The sequence below is a fragment of the Centroberyx affinis genome, unplaced genomic scaffold (genome assembly GCF_046629955.1).
Source record: "Centroberyx affinis isolate AG114_WGS23_722 - 3 ecotype Tasmania unplaced genomic scaffold, CSIRO-AGI_Caff_v1 ptg004476l_1, whole genome shotgun sequence".
NCBI lineage: Eukaryota > Metazoa > Chordata > Actinopteri > Beryciformes > Berycidae > Centroberyx > Centroberyx affinis.
In genome coordinates this window covers 120531-136889 of record NW_027282135.1, presented here as the reverse complement: position 1 = coordinate 136889, position 16359 = coordinate 120531, and the positions used below count along the sequence as shown (strand labels likewise).

Sequence of the window (16359 nt, the reverse complement as noted above, 5' to 3'; positions counted from 1 at the left end):
CTCACTCTCACTCTCTCTCGGCCATTTGTACTGAGTCTAACTTGTCTAATGATTAATTGTACTGTTGTATTGTATGTTGTATAGTCAAGCACCACTATATAAAATAAATTACTGCCATCACCCCTTAACAGCAAGAGAGAGAGGAAGAGGGAAAGAATGACAGTGACACAGAAACAGAGAGAGAAGAGAGAGTAAGAAGGAGTATTTGTTCTTGTCTCATTTCCTTATTGAAAAAGAGCAAAGGGGGCCTTGGAAATTATGTGAATGTGTTCTGTGAGATAGATACAAAGAAGTTTCTGACAAAACCAAATATAGGAGAGACATGAAGGGCAAACATATTCCTCCAAGAACAGCTGTTTCATTCCCCTCGAGGACTTAATAGAGGAGGGAGAGAAGCCTCCATCAGCACGCTGCATTGAGATCTTGCTAGCATTCAAACTGAGCATGAATTATGGCAAAGGACATTCCCGGGAAAAAACAAAGTATGCACGCAATAGAATATTCTTATCAGTGTAATGTGTGTCTATAAAAGATCCAATCAAACTCTGGCAGGGTGTGATGGCAGTTTTCCAATTCGAGGAGACTATTAAAGCTTATTTAGTGGGTGAAGTGGCTTTATACACTGCAGTATTATTGCTCCAGTAAAAACTGGATTCAGATAGATATTAACATTACCCCATTGCCACGAACAGACATAATGTTTGGGAAAGGGGGGCTGGCAATCTACGATCTATAAGCCAATCATGAGAGAACTTGGAACACAAAGTTCCATAACCCTCCATAACTCCCAGCTATAGGGGATGTCAAGCACTGCTGGTAGTAATGAAAGGAAACCAGTATAAACAGGATTGTGCAAAAAGGAACAAAGCAGCAGTTTGATTGAGTTTAAAAGTGACCAACATTATTTCTTTGACCTATAAGCAACAAAGTCAAGAGAAACATCTAGAAGGGATTATTTTCCAAAGAGCGACCGCTACAGCTACAAAAGTGAATGTCAAGGATGTTTACAGCTGTGCAAAGTGTCTCCATTTTTGTATACGTTTCACAAAGCGATGCATGCATGTTTTTTGCGTATACACAGGTCATACTGCAAGTTAGCCTGGCAGTTCGTTTCAACATGCCATCTAATTGAGCATTCAAATAAAAGTTTTATTTACCTCCATAATTTAAGCTCTTTGTCCAACGGGTCTGAGGGATATTTGCACACCTGCTGCTATTGTCAGTCCCTTCCTTTAGTACGACCTGGTGGCACATTGCATTATGGGAATGTGTGATGTAGGTGGGGGTAGCTGACAAAGGATGGATTAATCCTCAGCATAACATGTAATATTATAGACACTTTAAAGTCCCTGCAGCCCATATGCCACTAATGAGAAGGAAATTCACATTCACTGCGATACATGAAAAAATAATTGTTGTAATAATGACTAATACTTCTGTGAGTAGGCTGATTTCCTTAGAATGGTCACAGCTAAATCAGAGCAGGAGGACTAAATCTTAAAACCAGCCAACATTTCTTGTTTGCTTGACAGGACTAATTTATGTGTTGAGCGAATGGTAACTCAATTTAAAAAAAATGTGATATTCTTTTATTTACTCGGTTGATTCCACCGCTCAGAAATTGGAAGCTGACTTAAAAGGGAAATAGCAGGAACAGCTGGAGGAAAGAAGTCCAGCTAGAGATAACAGCGAGTGGATTCAACGGGTCTGGCCTCGAAAATATTACCCAGAACTGTGTGAGATGGAGGACATTCGTCAATGGCCTATGCTCCACGAAAGAGCCAAGGGCTTAAGTCAAGCAAGTCAAGTTGAAAGGAAAACAGCTGAATGTTTTGATACAGTCTCTGAGCCCATTAAGAGAATTGGACATTAGATCTATGAAACATGGAATGGCTGCCTCTCTAGAAAGTGCTTTAAAAATAAATGTGTCTTAACAGCAAGGCTAACCACTATAGGGACACAACACTTATTGAATCAGCCAACCAGAAATGATTGACTGGTCCTTTTGAAAACTGCTTAATTCACGGTAAAAGCAGTTTCTGGGGCACAGGGAGTTTTTCCCTTCCCTTTAATAAGTCGGCAAGGTTGATGCTGTCAAAGATGTAGTGAGCCCAAACCAGATTAAAACGGTTTATCATGGTGGAAAATATATATCTTGTGGGGCCTCTGTTTTCATTTAAAGGGGCACACTGTTGACAAAAACTGAAAAGAGTCCTTCCAACAACCATAGAAGAAGGCTAATTTTACCTTTGACCTCATACAATAAACTAACCCAAATAATAGACTTAACATTTTTCCAAACTTCTTTGACATACAACCTAGCAAAGCTTTAGTAACTGACTGAGGCAGCTGAGTCAAGTAGTATCTCACTGTCATTGCAAATCCTAAAACTCAACCCCAACCCCGTAGATGTGGTTTTCTGATCCTCTATGGGAATTGTGGGGAGGGTCAAAGACTCCACTTGTATTATAGATGAGTTCAGTCTGATTCAGTCTATATATATATAACTGACTTTGCGTTGGGTTTGCCTTTAAGTTTCGTGGACATCTTCATCAGTGACCTTTCCATTTGAACAGGTTTGTGCTTTGTCACACAACTTCATTTTACAAGTGATTACTACAAAGCCTTGTTAGGAAAGCTCTTCTAAACTTGGTTTAATCACCATCAATCCCTGAATAATTCCAACTGTTCAAATCTGAGATTTCAGGAGACAAGAAATAACAAGGCAAGGGGCAATTTTCAGTTAATATTAGAGCAGTGGATTGCATATTACAGATCTATAATCTCCATTGTGAATCTGATAATCAGCAATCAGGGAAAGTATGGTCACTAAAGTAATCAAAAGGAAAACTACTGCCTTGATGTTCAAGACTTCGCAAACACAAGTAAACCATTTATTGCTTAGAGGACATTTTAATGACCGGACAGAAACTTTAAGTACTCGCTGAAAAGCTACCTGTCTTCTTTGATTGTTGCAGCAGCAATTCAAAAAATACTTTTTTTCTCAGAGAGCAGCATGTTTTGATGGATGGTGTAGTGATTTTGTGTAATGATAAATGATTATAACCCAACACTAAATATGACACTCCTGTGCATCTACCCTCTTATTATCACTGAAGCTGCTGTTGTTGAACCAATCATGAAGCTTCAAACTGTCCAGAAGAAGCAGGGTGTTTTAGTACAGCGTGGGCCGGCAGAGCTCAAGGGGTACTAACACTGCCAAGGTTAGGGGTTTAATTCCCAATAGGTTCTCCCATTCTAAAAACGTACGCACACGTGATACTGTAAGGAGCTTTGGCTAAAAGCATCCAGCATGTTAGCAGGGGTTCTAATTTGTCTCTGGTCATGAAATCACAACCCAATACACAAGACAACACAATCCTCCTCTCAGTTGTTTTTAGTCTGCTGCCCTGCCAGAAGGACATGTGATGCCTTTTTGGGGCCCGCAACCCACCAATTGAGAAACACAGTTTTAGAGTTTGAGTTCTGCGTAAATGAAGCATGCTGACTAATGTTTGAGGAGATGTAATGCAGTGGATTTATGAGCAGTGGTGGCAGGATTAAATAAGGTCTTTGCGAGTGCTGATCTGGGTAATGGTCTGTGTCTGTCTGAGATTCACATATTCTCAGCCTTTGTCAGATCCACCTCATAAACAGAACGGACAACCTGGTCCAAAGTTTCCCACAGGTTGAGCTCACAGACAAATTATGCTGGTAAAACACCCAGTTGAAATAAACTGAAACAAATTGATAGGGACTTTTCATTAGTGTCTGTGCGTGCATGTGTGTGTGTGTGTGTGTCTGTGAGCGCACACACGCCATGTGTCAACATGTCAATGTGATCAACAAAATGAAGAGAGTGACAGCCGTGATAATCTGGTGCCACAGGATTCAGAAACTATCAGGCTCATGGTTTACCACGAGGCCGCTGCAGCCCCTAGTTTGGGTCTCGTCTACAGAAACAATCACTGTGAACCCCCGTAAAAGCCAGTTTCCATAAACATTTACATAGTTTCCACCGATATGTCTCCATCACTGAAGCATCCTTGTGACATAATCATTCCAGGGTTTTTTGCAGGCCCATAGCAACAAGCGTCGGCCCTGTCGAGGGGAAGTCCATGCAGGAAACGTAAGGCATCGAGCAGGAAGTCGAGGGATATAAAAAAACAAAAAACACAAATGCACACATCTGCTCTGTGTAGACCTAGATGTGGTGCGGCCTGGATTTTCAGACCATGCCACAGTCAGACAGAACAGGCATTCTTATGGGCAGGAACTCCAAGTACAGTACTTCTTCAAGCAAGCAGGCTAAAAATAACACTCTCTAATCTCAGAGGGAAAATTAGGTGTTTAATAAATCTGTTGAACTACATCTCTGACAAGGCACAATTAAAAGACTCGGCAAAACACATCGGCTATTCACTTCCTGGATATTTAAACATTTAACATGCACCTTGGGGTCATATCCATCAACTTTTGAGCTTGACAAAGCGGACAGCCTCTAAGGTTACCCCTCCTCCTCCGCCTCCTCCCATTTAAAGTTGTGTTTGGATATGTTTAGAATGTGTGTGATGAAATGGTACCAGCTGTGTACACTGGAGAGATGCACACGGCCCCCTGGTCGAGCCGAGCCTTAACCCCTTCCCTGCCATTCAACAGAAGGGACGGCTAAGACAAAGGAAGCCTGGCCCACTCTGGCCAGCACACAATAAGGAGCTATTGCCCGGGGGGGGGGGGGGGCTTGCTGCTGTGAAAGTACAGTAATTCTGCATCTCGGTCCTGCCCTCCGCTCCCTAATTCCTTGTTGTTTTTGGTTTCCTTACACATGCATGGGGGCAGTAGGGCCCAAGTCACCCACAAGCAGGCTTCTGTTTCACCTACAGCACATTTTATGGGCTCAATAAAGTCCCGGGATAATTGCAGCTGCAACCCTACATCATCATGCCAAGTGTTACGGTGCGGACAACTTCCTAATCATTGCTTTTACAGCACACTTAGTCTTTCATATCACAGATGAGTGGATGATAAAATACAAAGTAGATGTTAAATAAATTCTCAAGGGTGCTTCATCTTTGTTCGGCCTAAGAGGAAAGATTGTGCTTTCTGTGCGGCATTAGAGGGTTTTGTCATCATCAGTTATAATTCCCCCAGTGAAGACACTTCTTACATGAAAAGAGGCTGTCACTGTTTATATTTTGTTATGATGAGCCATCCCTTGCCTGTTGACACTTTTTACTGAGCACATAAATGCGGTATGTCCTGCTGCAACTTTGGCTTCAACATATGGCTGTCATCAACTGTGACAGGTCACACGACATGATGTGAATGTGTGCATTTCCTCCCACAGTGTGCGATAATATTGTCTCTGTGTGTGCCAGTATGTGCTGTGTTACTATGCAGGTTGTCTTTGTCTCTGCATCAATGCCACCAAAGACTCTGATCCCAATTCAAACGTGTGAATTCCCAACTATAATGCGCTACGATGTGTCAGCAGTGCTGGAATTGGTTTTGCAAATAAGCCTCATGCGTTGCCACCAGCGCAGGTGAAGATTTTGTATTATTAACATCTGCTGGTCATTTCAGTCACTCTACGCCTGGAGCTAATGAAAGGCTACATTAAATGGATACTGTATCTGAAACATTATTAAACTTGGGGAAAACAGAACACATGGCCATAAATACGGCAATAACAGAGGGTCCCTTTCATGAAGCCATTTAAGTCAATCACAACTGACTTCTTAGAAATACCCAAACCAGTCAAATCCAAACAGTTCCTTGCCTTTGGTTAATGTTGTGCATGACTGAAGAGCTTGCCCAGGAAAAACCACATAACTTTAACTGTCCCACATATCACTGGGCACTGGTGTTTCAACTACCAAAATGAGAGCTAAAATACATATAGATGTGGGCATGTATTCATTTAAACTTTTCCAAAAATGAGGCAGCTCTTGTAAATTTTACTGACTGCAACCACATGTGCTCTCAACAAAAGCCAAAGAGCCAGTAAAACTAGAAGTCATTATGCCAGATAAATTGAACACAATGTAACTGCTCACAGTTTTTGAAGTACCAAGCAATCACCGACAAAGAAGGGGCCTTGGTGGGTATGCCCTTAAACATAGTCGAGTCGTGTTCAACCTTAAATCAAGGCACTTTAACAGAAACCTACCCTGCTGTTATGGCCCTGTCACACACCTGAACACAACCCACTCTATTAAATATTTAAAAAACACAGAAATAATAACCCAGGAGTCACGAGGCAAGCTTTACATAACCCTGAAGGATAGTTTTCATAGAGAAGTTGTGTTCAATTCCGCCAGATTATAACGAGTCCTTTTCTCTGCTAAATATATTTTATGAACCTTATTCAGCTGTGTGAAGTTGTGGCATGTTTCTCTTCGGCACTGCTGCTTCTCCTTCATCTCAGTGCCAAAAAACAGGCAGCTTCATTAGTCATGACTGCAGCACCTAATTAAGTTTGTGCCACTCGTTTGGATTTTTCTGTAAATTTAAAAGAATCTCTGATGTTTCAAAGTGCCTCTGGGCCCTTCTGTCTCTGTTGTCATTAAAATTAAACATTTCCTGTGCCAACATTTTGAGAGGATATTGCCTGCTTTAAAATCAAAACTGCAAATCTAGCGACTGTTGAAAGCACAGCTGAAGTTTTGCCGTTTGTAGAGTTGCTGTGACAGCTTATAAATAGATTAAAGAAGTAATGCTTCAGTTCTCTGTGACTTGTAAACATGACACATCTTTTGGATGAATAACCGCTCGGCGTTGTGCTACCTCTCGTCGAGCTGATTCAAATAAATTGGAGGCTTATTTGAAAGTTGCATGCAAAAGAGCTATTTGTTCACCAATGAGAGGCATTGTAATTATCATGTGATGCATGCTTTGTGCTCTCTCTCTCTCTCTCTCTCTCTCTCTCTCTCTCTCTGAGACATACTGGGAGAGAGAGATCGGATAAGGACCTTCTCACCCCCCCTCCCTCTCTCTCTCACTCTCTCCCTCTCTTTGCATTTTGGCCAATTACTGTTACAGATGGAGAATTTCACTTGACCTGGGGAATTTATGAGCAGACATAAAATCATACTTCAACTCTTACACTAATTCAAAGCAATATAGTTAGGATTTCTTTAGGCTGATGATGAAGACATGATGAAATTGGGCACACATGACAACTTGGCCACATGACAAAGAGCTGATGAAACAGTGAGACAAACCTGGTAACTGTTTTGGGGGGCATCAGATTACAAGGGGCAAACAGAGCTGCACTATTTGGGTGAATAATTTGGTGTGTGTGTGTGTGTGTGGGAGGGGGGGGGGGGGCACCATTGTGTAGAGTTTAGAAAAACAGCACGTTGCCAGTTGTGTAATTTTTTTTTTCTGTCACACCGATGTTCCCTCTTGCCGAAGAACATGGGAGTCAAGCTGCTGATGGATCATTGGCTTAATAGTTCAAGTATTACATCATTGCCATAATATCACAAACCATCAACTCTGTTTTACATAGCCCCGGCTTCCAATTTGAGCCTTGATAAACTTGCCTTACCTCATCACTGTTATCCACAGCTTAGAAATGAGGCTGCTCACATTAAGACTTGGGCTAGGAAAGTGAATATACCCAAGAGGGAACAACTTGAGCAGAGCAAATATCTAACTTTGGAGGAGGCAGATAAAAAGGTACATCTTGTTGTACATCACTAACTCTATTAGTGTGACAGTCTGAAGGTTTAGTACAGTAGTGTAGCAGTCAGTGGTACCATGTTTCACATAAGTGCACAAGATGAATACAATCCTGAAAATGAGTGCGTTCATTCTGAATGGATAAACAAAATAGTGTGCTGTGTGTGTGTGTGTAGGGGACAGCTGTTTGGGAAGTTGAAAATTGTTCAAGACTTGGCTAATCAGTGATTTCATTGCAGCAGTATCATCAACAATAACAATCAATGCAGCAGCCGCACTGTGTTAAAGCACAGCAATGACTATCCAGTTTGAATAAGGCTATATTTTGTAGCTATTGTATTATGGGTACGAATGGCTTGCATTGGGGTTGTTATGCATTTAGATAGCAAGAACAACACATGAAAAGTCTCCATGTCAAAGGGCGGGCAAGTGTTTCCATAACATGGTAATAGTAGTGAAGGCTGATGAAACAGGATCATAGCAGAGCAGTTGATTTGACACTTGATATGTCTTGCTTTTTGTCACATTCTAGTGCTTATATTGGCTGCTGTTGCAATGATCCACCGCTGATGTTCAGCAACATGAAATTGTATAGCCAACAGCGCCCATGACTGTGGATCACATCACTGGGGTGACAGAGTTCAGTAATGCAATGAGGATGGTGTGAGCTGGACAAAAGTAACACCGTGCCACTACACTTGGTGCTCTCATTTCCATTACTAATACACGGCGACAAAGTTTTTGGCAAGTGAAGACAGCACGCACTGAGCAATTCCATAAAGTCTGCAGTAATTGTAGGCTAAAGTAGGGGGGGGGGGACAAGTGGAGGCACCAGCGAAAATGAGCACTGTGATATATTTTCTATCAACATAATTTCGGGCAGAACTGCACCACATAATACTAGATAACAGCGCTGCGCTACAGTGCGCACATGGTTTCAGGAGATGGTACCAGTGGTCGCATAAAACAAAACTATAGGAAGCAGGCGGATTTCTCACCTTATTGAAGTTGTAGTAGCCCAAACAGTGGGCAAAATCCAGGTTCGGTGGATCTCCCGGAATAGAATTCCCACCGGCTGTCGGATAAAATCTTACATCCATGGTGTCTCAGGGAGCCGCGCAGCTGTAGCTGTAGCCTACTCTGCACAGAGCTCAATTTGTTTCTGCCGTTTACAATCCAAGCGCACAGAGAGAGGGAGAGACAGACGGAGAAAGAGAGGCGGCGAAACTGGCCCAAGCTTTGTTGGGATAGAATGAAATAGTCGGGGGAAAGGGTTCAGCTAGAGCAGAAGCCACGGAAGTTTTGAATATTCCTCTTCTACACCTGGACGAGGCGCTTCATTGCTGAGGAAGCCCACATGAAGGTTGGACTGTGCCCAAGCTTTTCCTCAAGCAGCGCGTACCCTATATGCGCTGTTTGCCCATGCATTTACACACAGCTGCTGTATACAAAGAAGCCACGCGACCGGCGGCTCAAAGTGGGTCCCACCTCCTTTTCTCTCCCTTCTCAGATGGAGGAGAAAGAAAAATGAAAACTGTAACAAAGTCGTAATAATAATCGTCCGCGCGTCAAACAGCCACTGTCCACGCACGTACTCTGCAATGCGCGCGTCCGTATCCTCCGCCGTTTCTCTCAGAAGTTTCTTTCTCCAACTTGTGAAAGTAGTTGGTGAAGTAGTTTTAATAGTCAAAGCCGGAATAAGCAATACCCAGTAGGTTGCACAGGTCTGCCTGGTCAATGTGGTGTTTTGAGGGTTTGTACAACATCAAAACAACACTCCACAGATGGTGCGCAATCATGTACTACTGGATATGATGTACTACACTGACTATCCCAGTTCAGCCGTCGGCTCTGCCTGTCGTGGTGATGAACAAGGCAAAATGTGTGAACAAGCGGGCCACTCCCCAAACACACTAAGCCACTCCCATGAAAACACTGCATTTTAGTCCATGTGACATCCTACTTTTGGTTGGCATGGTAATAAATTGCAATACAATGTATAGTATATTAGTAATTATTGTATAGGTCTATGTGAGCATCACCATTTTCATTCCGTCTTTTAGCTGTATTTCTACCTGTTCCCTTTCTATTTAAGGACTTTGATCAGAGCACCAAGCAGGTTTAAAGTAGCTGGTGTAAATCACCCAAATCCTTTCGAACAGCTGTGTTATGCTTACTGTTACATCATCTGTAACAGGTAGTAGCTTAAATAGAAAAGCTTATATGCAATTTTCATTCGATGTTTATTTGCATCAGCAGAGCTAATGCTAACAGGATGTCAGTGCCAAATTTTCAACTGAGACAACTTTTTGAAATCCAGGCTTGGATCTGTGTTTAATAGGATAGACTTATAATCCAGAACATTACCTTTAACCAACTTTCACTTGTTAGGCTACTGCAAGCTTTCCAAATGTCAGGGAAATATATACTTAAATGACTATAATAATATTTGATAATTTTTTTGACATGAAAAAATACTACCAACAACAGTATCTTGACTGTAGTATTTTGAGAAATGAAACATTCTTTATGCACTCTGTATGATATTAACACACAATTTCATGTGTTTTAAATGTTGGTGATGAATTTTCTCACCTCAATATGGGCTCAGCTGTCTTGCCCATTGTACTGCAATGTGATCACCTGGACTACTGTTTTATTCTCTCATCTTAAACATACACCACATATTTTATCAAAGATATTATCTCCGTTGGCATATCAATGCACTATAGATAGCCAAATGGTAACCTTGAGTAATGTTATGTAAAACATACAGCATCCTCATGTGAAGATGCGGTACGGTGTCATTAATTGGAAATTGTGTTTGGAACCATGTTTGGTGGCTATGTAGGATATCACTCTGATTGTTAATAATAAAGACACACACTAATCCACTGTGACTGACTGTGAATGGTGAAATGCAGCCATCCGTCATGCCATGGATTATATTGTATCTAATGGAGTAATAGGGTAAATGCAGGATACTGATGGTGAAGACAACAAACTTGCAGTTCAAGTGAGTTAGATATAGAGTTAGCGTTGAAGGTTAATCAGTTATCATGGATAAATCAGGGATTAAAGGACTACATAGACTTTTTGGAAGTTTGGCGCATTGATCGCCTTACCCAATATCTGACAAGAGGATTCGTACCAAAATCATCTCTGTGTCTCTGGTAGACAGCTCTGTCCAATGCGCATGCTAACGCTTTAGCATACAATGGGTTAAGTAATCGTAGTCATGTGAGTTCACGCACTGATTTGTGGTGGTATCATTTAAGGTTTGCGGTGGCACATTTAGTAGCTTTAGTAGCCAGTTATAATGGGACCAATATGGGTAATGTCATCTTTTTTTTATGATTTATATTTTATTGGGTTTTCTGTTTTTATTACAAATACATACAGATAGACAAATAATGAGGGATATAATAAAAAAAAAAGAATTCATGCTGATGGAAAAAAAATCATTGACAATGCTACAACAGATATTAGATTACAAAACAAAGACAAAAAGCTATTGTGCTTCCTGCAGTACATGCTGCACCTAACGCCTGATTGTGACTAATTACAAGATGGCTGTTTACACCCTTAAGTGTCGACAGTTTTTGTATTACATTGTTTACACACTTGAACCTCATATTCAGTCCCACTATTGGCTTTGCTTGATATCCATAATAGTGTTGCACACTTGTTTCACAAATACAGTGATGTAATGCAACAATAAAACATATAAAAATACAAATTAGGCTGGTAAAATCCAAGAAGCCTAGGGTGCTACTCTGATAATATAAATTACTGTATACTTACACAACCTACAGCATAGCGATTGAGTGAGTTTTTTTGTTTGTTTTTTTAATCGGAGTGAGGTCATTTTCAATTATTTTCTGTTTTTGAGATTAGGAACGTTTAAAGAGAATTTCAGCAATGAATACAAAGTTCGTCAGCTACTATCAGATGTTTACTACCACAAAGAGTCTATACCAAAATGACAATGTTGCACACAAGTGAACAATTGTTTTAAATGCCTACCTCATGCCTGAAGTCAATGCCCTATTCTCCCAACAGACTCTCACAAATTGAGTCAGAAACAAGGCAAGATTGTGCAACTGTTACTTTTAGCTTGCTGCTAGAAACTGTTATTTCCAGGGTGATGGAGACAACCAGATCAGGGATGTTATTTTGAGTAAATGTACTTCACACTCTATAGGAAGGGAGCTATTGCGGGGGGAAAGAGCCTACAGCAGGGATGCAATGGAAACCCACCTCAGGCTATCATGTGCTTTAGGTAAACTGTACTGTATGTGTGGAAAAAGAGTAAGAATAGTTTATTGTTTACTGGTGAAACAGTTGTAAGATTCTTGTGAAGAAAAAAAGAAAAAAGTAAGAAAAAGCCCTGTAAGTGAAACAGTATGCGGTAAACAATATGTGAGGAAAAAGTGTTGAAGGAAATAGGTCAGTGGTTGAAGAGTTTTTCGAAAATAGGAAGTTTACTTTGCAGAAACGGGGGGGGAGTTATGTATTGGAAATTGTACTGGAATGGAGTTGGACACCTGTCAGTATTGATATCATGTGACGTGACTCAGATATCTGCTGTAGCGTGTGAATAGCAGAAAAGATTACTGTAATATTGATCCACAAGACGTTAATGAGGAAATGGCGCTACCTAGGTAAGCAGTGATGTCATGGTAATGAAAAAAAGATGTGTGGATATGATCTCCACTCATTGATCATAATGAGATCAACAGCCACCAACATAAACAAACAGCAATTATACTTCAGCGATAGCACTGATTAGGTTTTATTTTCCTGCAAATACGCTGTTTTAGTGCAACGTGCATCAGCCTGATAACGCTCACTATAATAAATACCACGGATTTGTATCATAAACTTTCATATCTGCTTAAAAAAACATAAGCAACCTGTATTTCATAAATGCAGAGGTGAGTAAACTGAGTGTCTGTGGATTTACTGTCCACTGCATTCCTGGTTATAAGATAAGCACACAAAAAAGGGTCTGTGCCTTCAACCTTCACATTTAGTTCTCCAGGGTGGCAAGCTTAGGTCAGAGTATACATGAAAATCAATGCTATTGTTCATGAGAAAGCATAACCGAAGCTTTGCTATTAGTTCTAAGTTGTCAGTATGTGTCATATGTTCTTTCCTTGCTCAGCCAGTGGAGAATACAATTGAATTTCTGCTTTGAAATATGTTATTTCTTTGTCCTAGGACAGTGCAGTCTGTTTAAGTGAATATCCGCTACTGTTTCCCATAGTCAAAACCAAGAGTTTCTCCTATCCTCTAATCTGTGATGTCAAACTCATGTGAAGCTGCACAGAGAATAAAATGTAAAAAAAAAAATGGAAAATTAGATCATGATAATATCCAGGATGATTTTTCTGGGGAAAGGGTACATTTTCTACTTCAGAAGTGATATCGCGGCTATAAAATAACGCTTATTTGGATGTAAAATATCATAGACAGATTCACAGTGTCATCTCTTATTCATTGTCAGTGGGGCAGTACCAGCGTTTAGATTAGTATGAAATCACCTATGAGTCTCGGTTCACTAGAGCTGTAAGAGAAATCCATAGACACCGATTGGACTGTCCTATGTCAGGAGAAAAGCATTATTTCTTAAATTGGAATTGCCATTTTACAGTGTTATTCTTCTTTAAATGGAATTTTCATTCACAGTAATATGAAAGCCCAATGTGTAATAACTATAGCACATCCAAAGAAAATTATGTTAATTGTGATTCAATGTCGTTTGTTTTTGACAAGTATGTTGATATCTGAACTGTCTGGTGCCTCTTTGTTTTGTTTTATGTATTTTTGAGACTCACTGCATTTACACTTTGTTGTTAATGTGGCCAAATGCGTCTCTGACCACCTCCAGATAGGGTTTGAATGATGGGACCTTCAATGTGTCTTGGGTACATTTACACCTGGATTTTATATTTTTGTGCTATCTGATTACAATCCACATATTAATGGAAGCATTACCACTTGTATATTGTATCCAGATCCACACCTGGTATTAAAAATGCGTCTCCAGTAGCTGAATTTAATTGTGATTGCTTTTTCCCTCACAAAATGCAGATCTGCCCCTAGCACCTGACGACTTCTGCTTCCTGTATTCTCCTTCTTCCCTGTCTGTGCTTTTAAGGACAAACAGTTCCTGCCCCGCTGCTCTTGGAGTTATTATCCAAAGCCTTCCAATATGCTAATTAGAGATTTTTTTCTGACATTGCAGTCATGTTCTGTTGAAGCCATTCTCTGCCATTTTTTTGGCGATGTCTTCAACGACTGATTGATTTCTATGAGATTTATCAAGGTTATTGTGAGATTTATCTGTCAGTAATGTCAGTAAATGCCAGTAAATTGGTCTCACTCAAACTGCATCTTCCTCCATGGTGAACACTACAGAAACACTGTATTTATTTCTTCTTCTGTTATTTGTGGTGGATCTTCAGGTGCCTCGTGTGATGTGATGCCTTTGGGAGGAGTTGATGTATGTGGCTTGGAAAGGCTGATGCATATGCACTTGGCTACCTTACATTCACAATGCATCTCAAACACATTATAATGCCAGGTGTAAATGGGAAAGAGATGTGCTGAATGCTACTTAAACATTTGCTCAGATTTGTTGTACTACTTTTGCTAATCTCAGATATGGTGTTTTAAGAAATTGCTGACTGCGTATCTGACTATATCTCACTTATACTTTACGTATAGACTAATATAATAAGATATAACTGTGCAATTAAAGTGCATATATAATAGTAATAGTATAGAGCAATTTATATTTATTACAGATATGTATAATAAAGTATAATATGCTTTTATTTTTTTTTTCAGAGGCCATGCTTCTTTGTCCTTCCTATATGAGGGTGCTTTTATTATGAGACATAACACAACACCATGACAGTGGGATGTGTGTTGGCATGTAATATATGCAAGCCTAATCAATGACATACAGTGCTAAACTGCTGTGCTGTGCTGGAGGAGATAATCCTCATTTGAACACTCTCCAGTGCTTGCTTAGAGATGGTCAACAATCCATGATAGTTGCCAAGAAATCTACTTTGTAATTATGGACACATTGATGCATACACTAACCGTTTTTCGTCATGTTCCTGTTTGATAGCGGTGCTTGCATGCATAACGAAGCAATGCCTTCACATGCTACACACACTGATACGCCCACCCAATCAAATCTCATTCACTCTTGCACATAAAAAACCCCACACAGTCTCCCACACAGGACATATCAGATAAGCGAGCTCCACTACATTTCTAATTCAGCTTGGTTATTGGATGTTTGGTTTTGAATACAACACGAGTGAGCTGTGGGTATTTGGGTTGCCGTTGTTATTTATTCCTGTTTTTAATGTTGTTTGGCTGTGCCCCCGGCTGCACAGCTGAATTAATTTCCTTTCTGATGGTTGGGTATCAGTGTCTCAGCCAGATGAATTATACCTTTCTAGCATGTGTCATTTCCTCTCAGCCCGGCAACGCTGGAACCATTTGGTAACCTGAAAACAAATTATCTTCTGTTGGCTCGCGTTCAAATTCAATTAAAGCAGCGCAGAGTAATTATGTGGAGGTACAAAAGAGTAATAAATGCGAAATAATTAATTAACCTAATAATCTTTATTTATGATCCCCTTCATATTAAGTGTGTGATTCTGACAACGTGCGACACCTTCGCAAATAACTGCTGTCGGATGTTTGTCACTGCAGACCCACCAACAAGCATTCTGTGTAAGTGTCATGAAAAACTCATTATTTACTATCTCAATCTTGTCATAATAAAGCATGTTTAGATGCAGGCTCAGGTACTTGTCATGCTCAGAGCTATTATGATTACCATCACAGTCACCCATGGAGAAAATATGCATGCACCAGCTAAATTGGGTGTTTAATTTACAGTGAGAAACCTATGTAGTGACATACATTAATCAAATGTTATTCTGTATGACAAAGCAATGTGATGTGCAGGAATAGTCACAACAGTGATTTATTGGACATGGCAAACCAATCAAACAAATTATAATCCATGAGTATAAAATAGTTGCAAATTCTATTGTATTTTGTCTTTGATCTGTCTAAGAGACTAAGAGAAATATGTTTTCCCACCACAAAAGGATTACATACTTATAGTAGGTACAACTTCAAACAGGCAGTCGTGTGACATAGAAATAGCGCAGTGGAAAGTAAGGGTGTTGCGGTCAGTGTGGTGGATGGGCGTAAATATTTGTCTTGAACTCTGACGACCCTGGTTCAGTTCCCAACCCAAAGATTTCAACTGTGAGTGAAGTTTTCATTTGTAGCAAAGTTTTTCTTATTCAACTATTAACCTTACTCTAACCTTAGTCAAAACCAAGAGTTTCTCCCGTCCTCTAATCTGTGATGTCAAACTCATGTGAAGCTGCACAGAAAATAAATTGTAAAAAAAAAAAAAAATGGAAAATTAGATCATGATAATATCCAGGTAATATCCAATAAAAGTTGTTTTACTTGCCTATACCTAACTGTTATCTAACCTTTTCACATGACAAACAGGTGAAAATGGTGTGTCCAATTTGTGCTGTTGTCACATAATTCAATTCATGAAGGGGGAATGTAGTGTTTATAATTCATGTTCTCAACATGTAACCTGTGTTTCAGAGTTCA

At 40.1% G+C, this 16359-nt stretch overlaps 1 protein-coding gene across 1 annotated transcript in view; it reads right to left on the bottom strand.

Annotated features, from left to right (window-relative positions):
- The window catches only part of tox3 (TOX high mobility group box family member 3), a 43299-nt gene extending 34513 nt beyond the window's left edge, over window positions 1–8786 (bottom strand). The window contains exon 1 of the mRNA XM_071544156.1: window positions 8685–8786. Coding sequence (XP_071400257.1) covers window positions 8685–8786 — 102 coding nt within the window. The remainder of the gene's footprint in view (window positions 1–8684) is intronic.
- Window positions 8787–16359: the final 7573 nt, after the last annotated feature.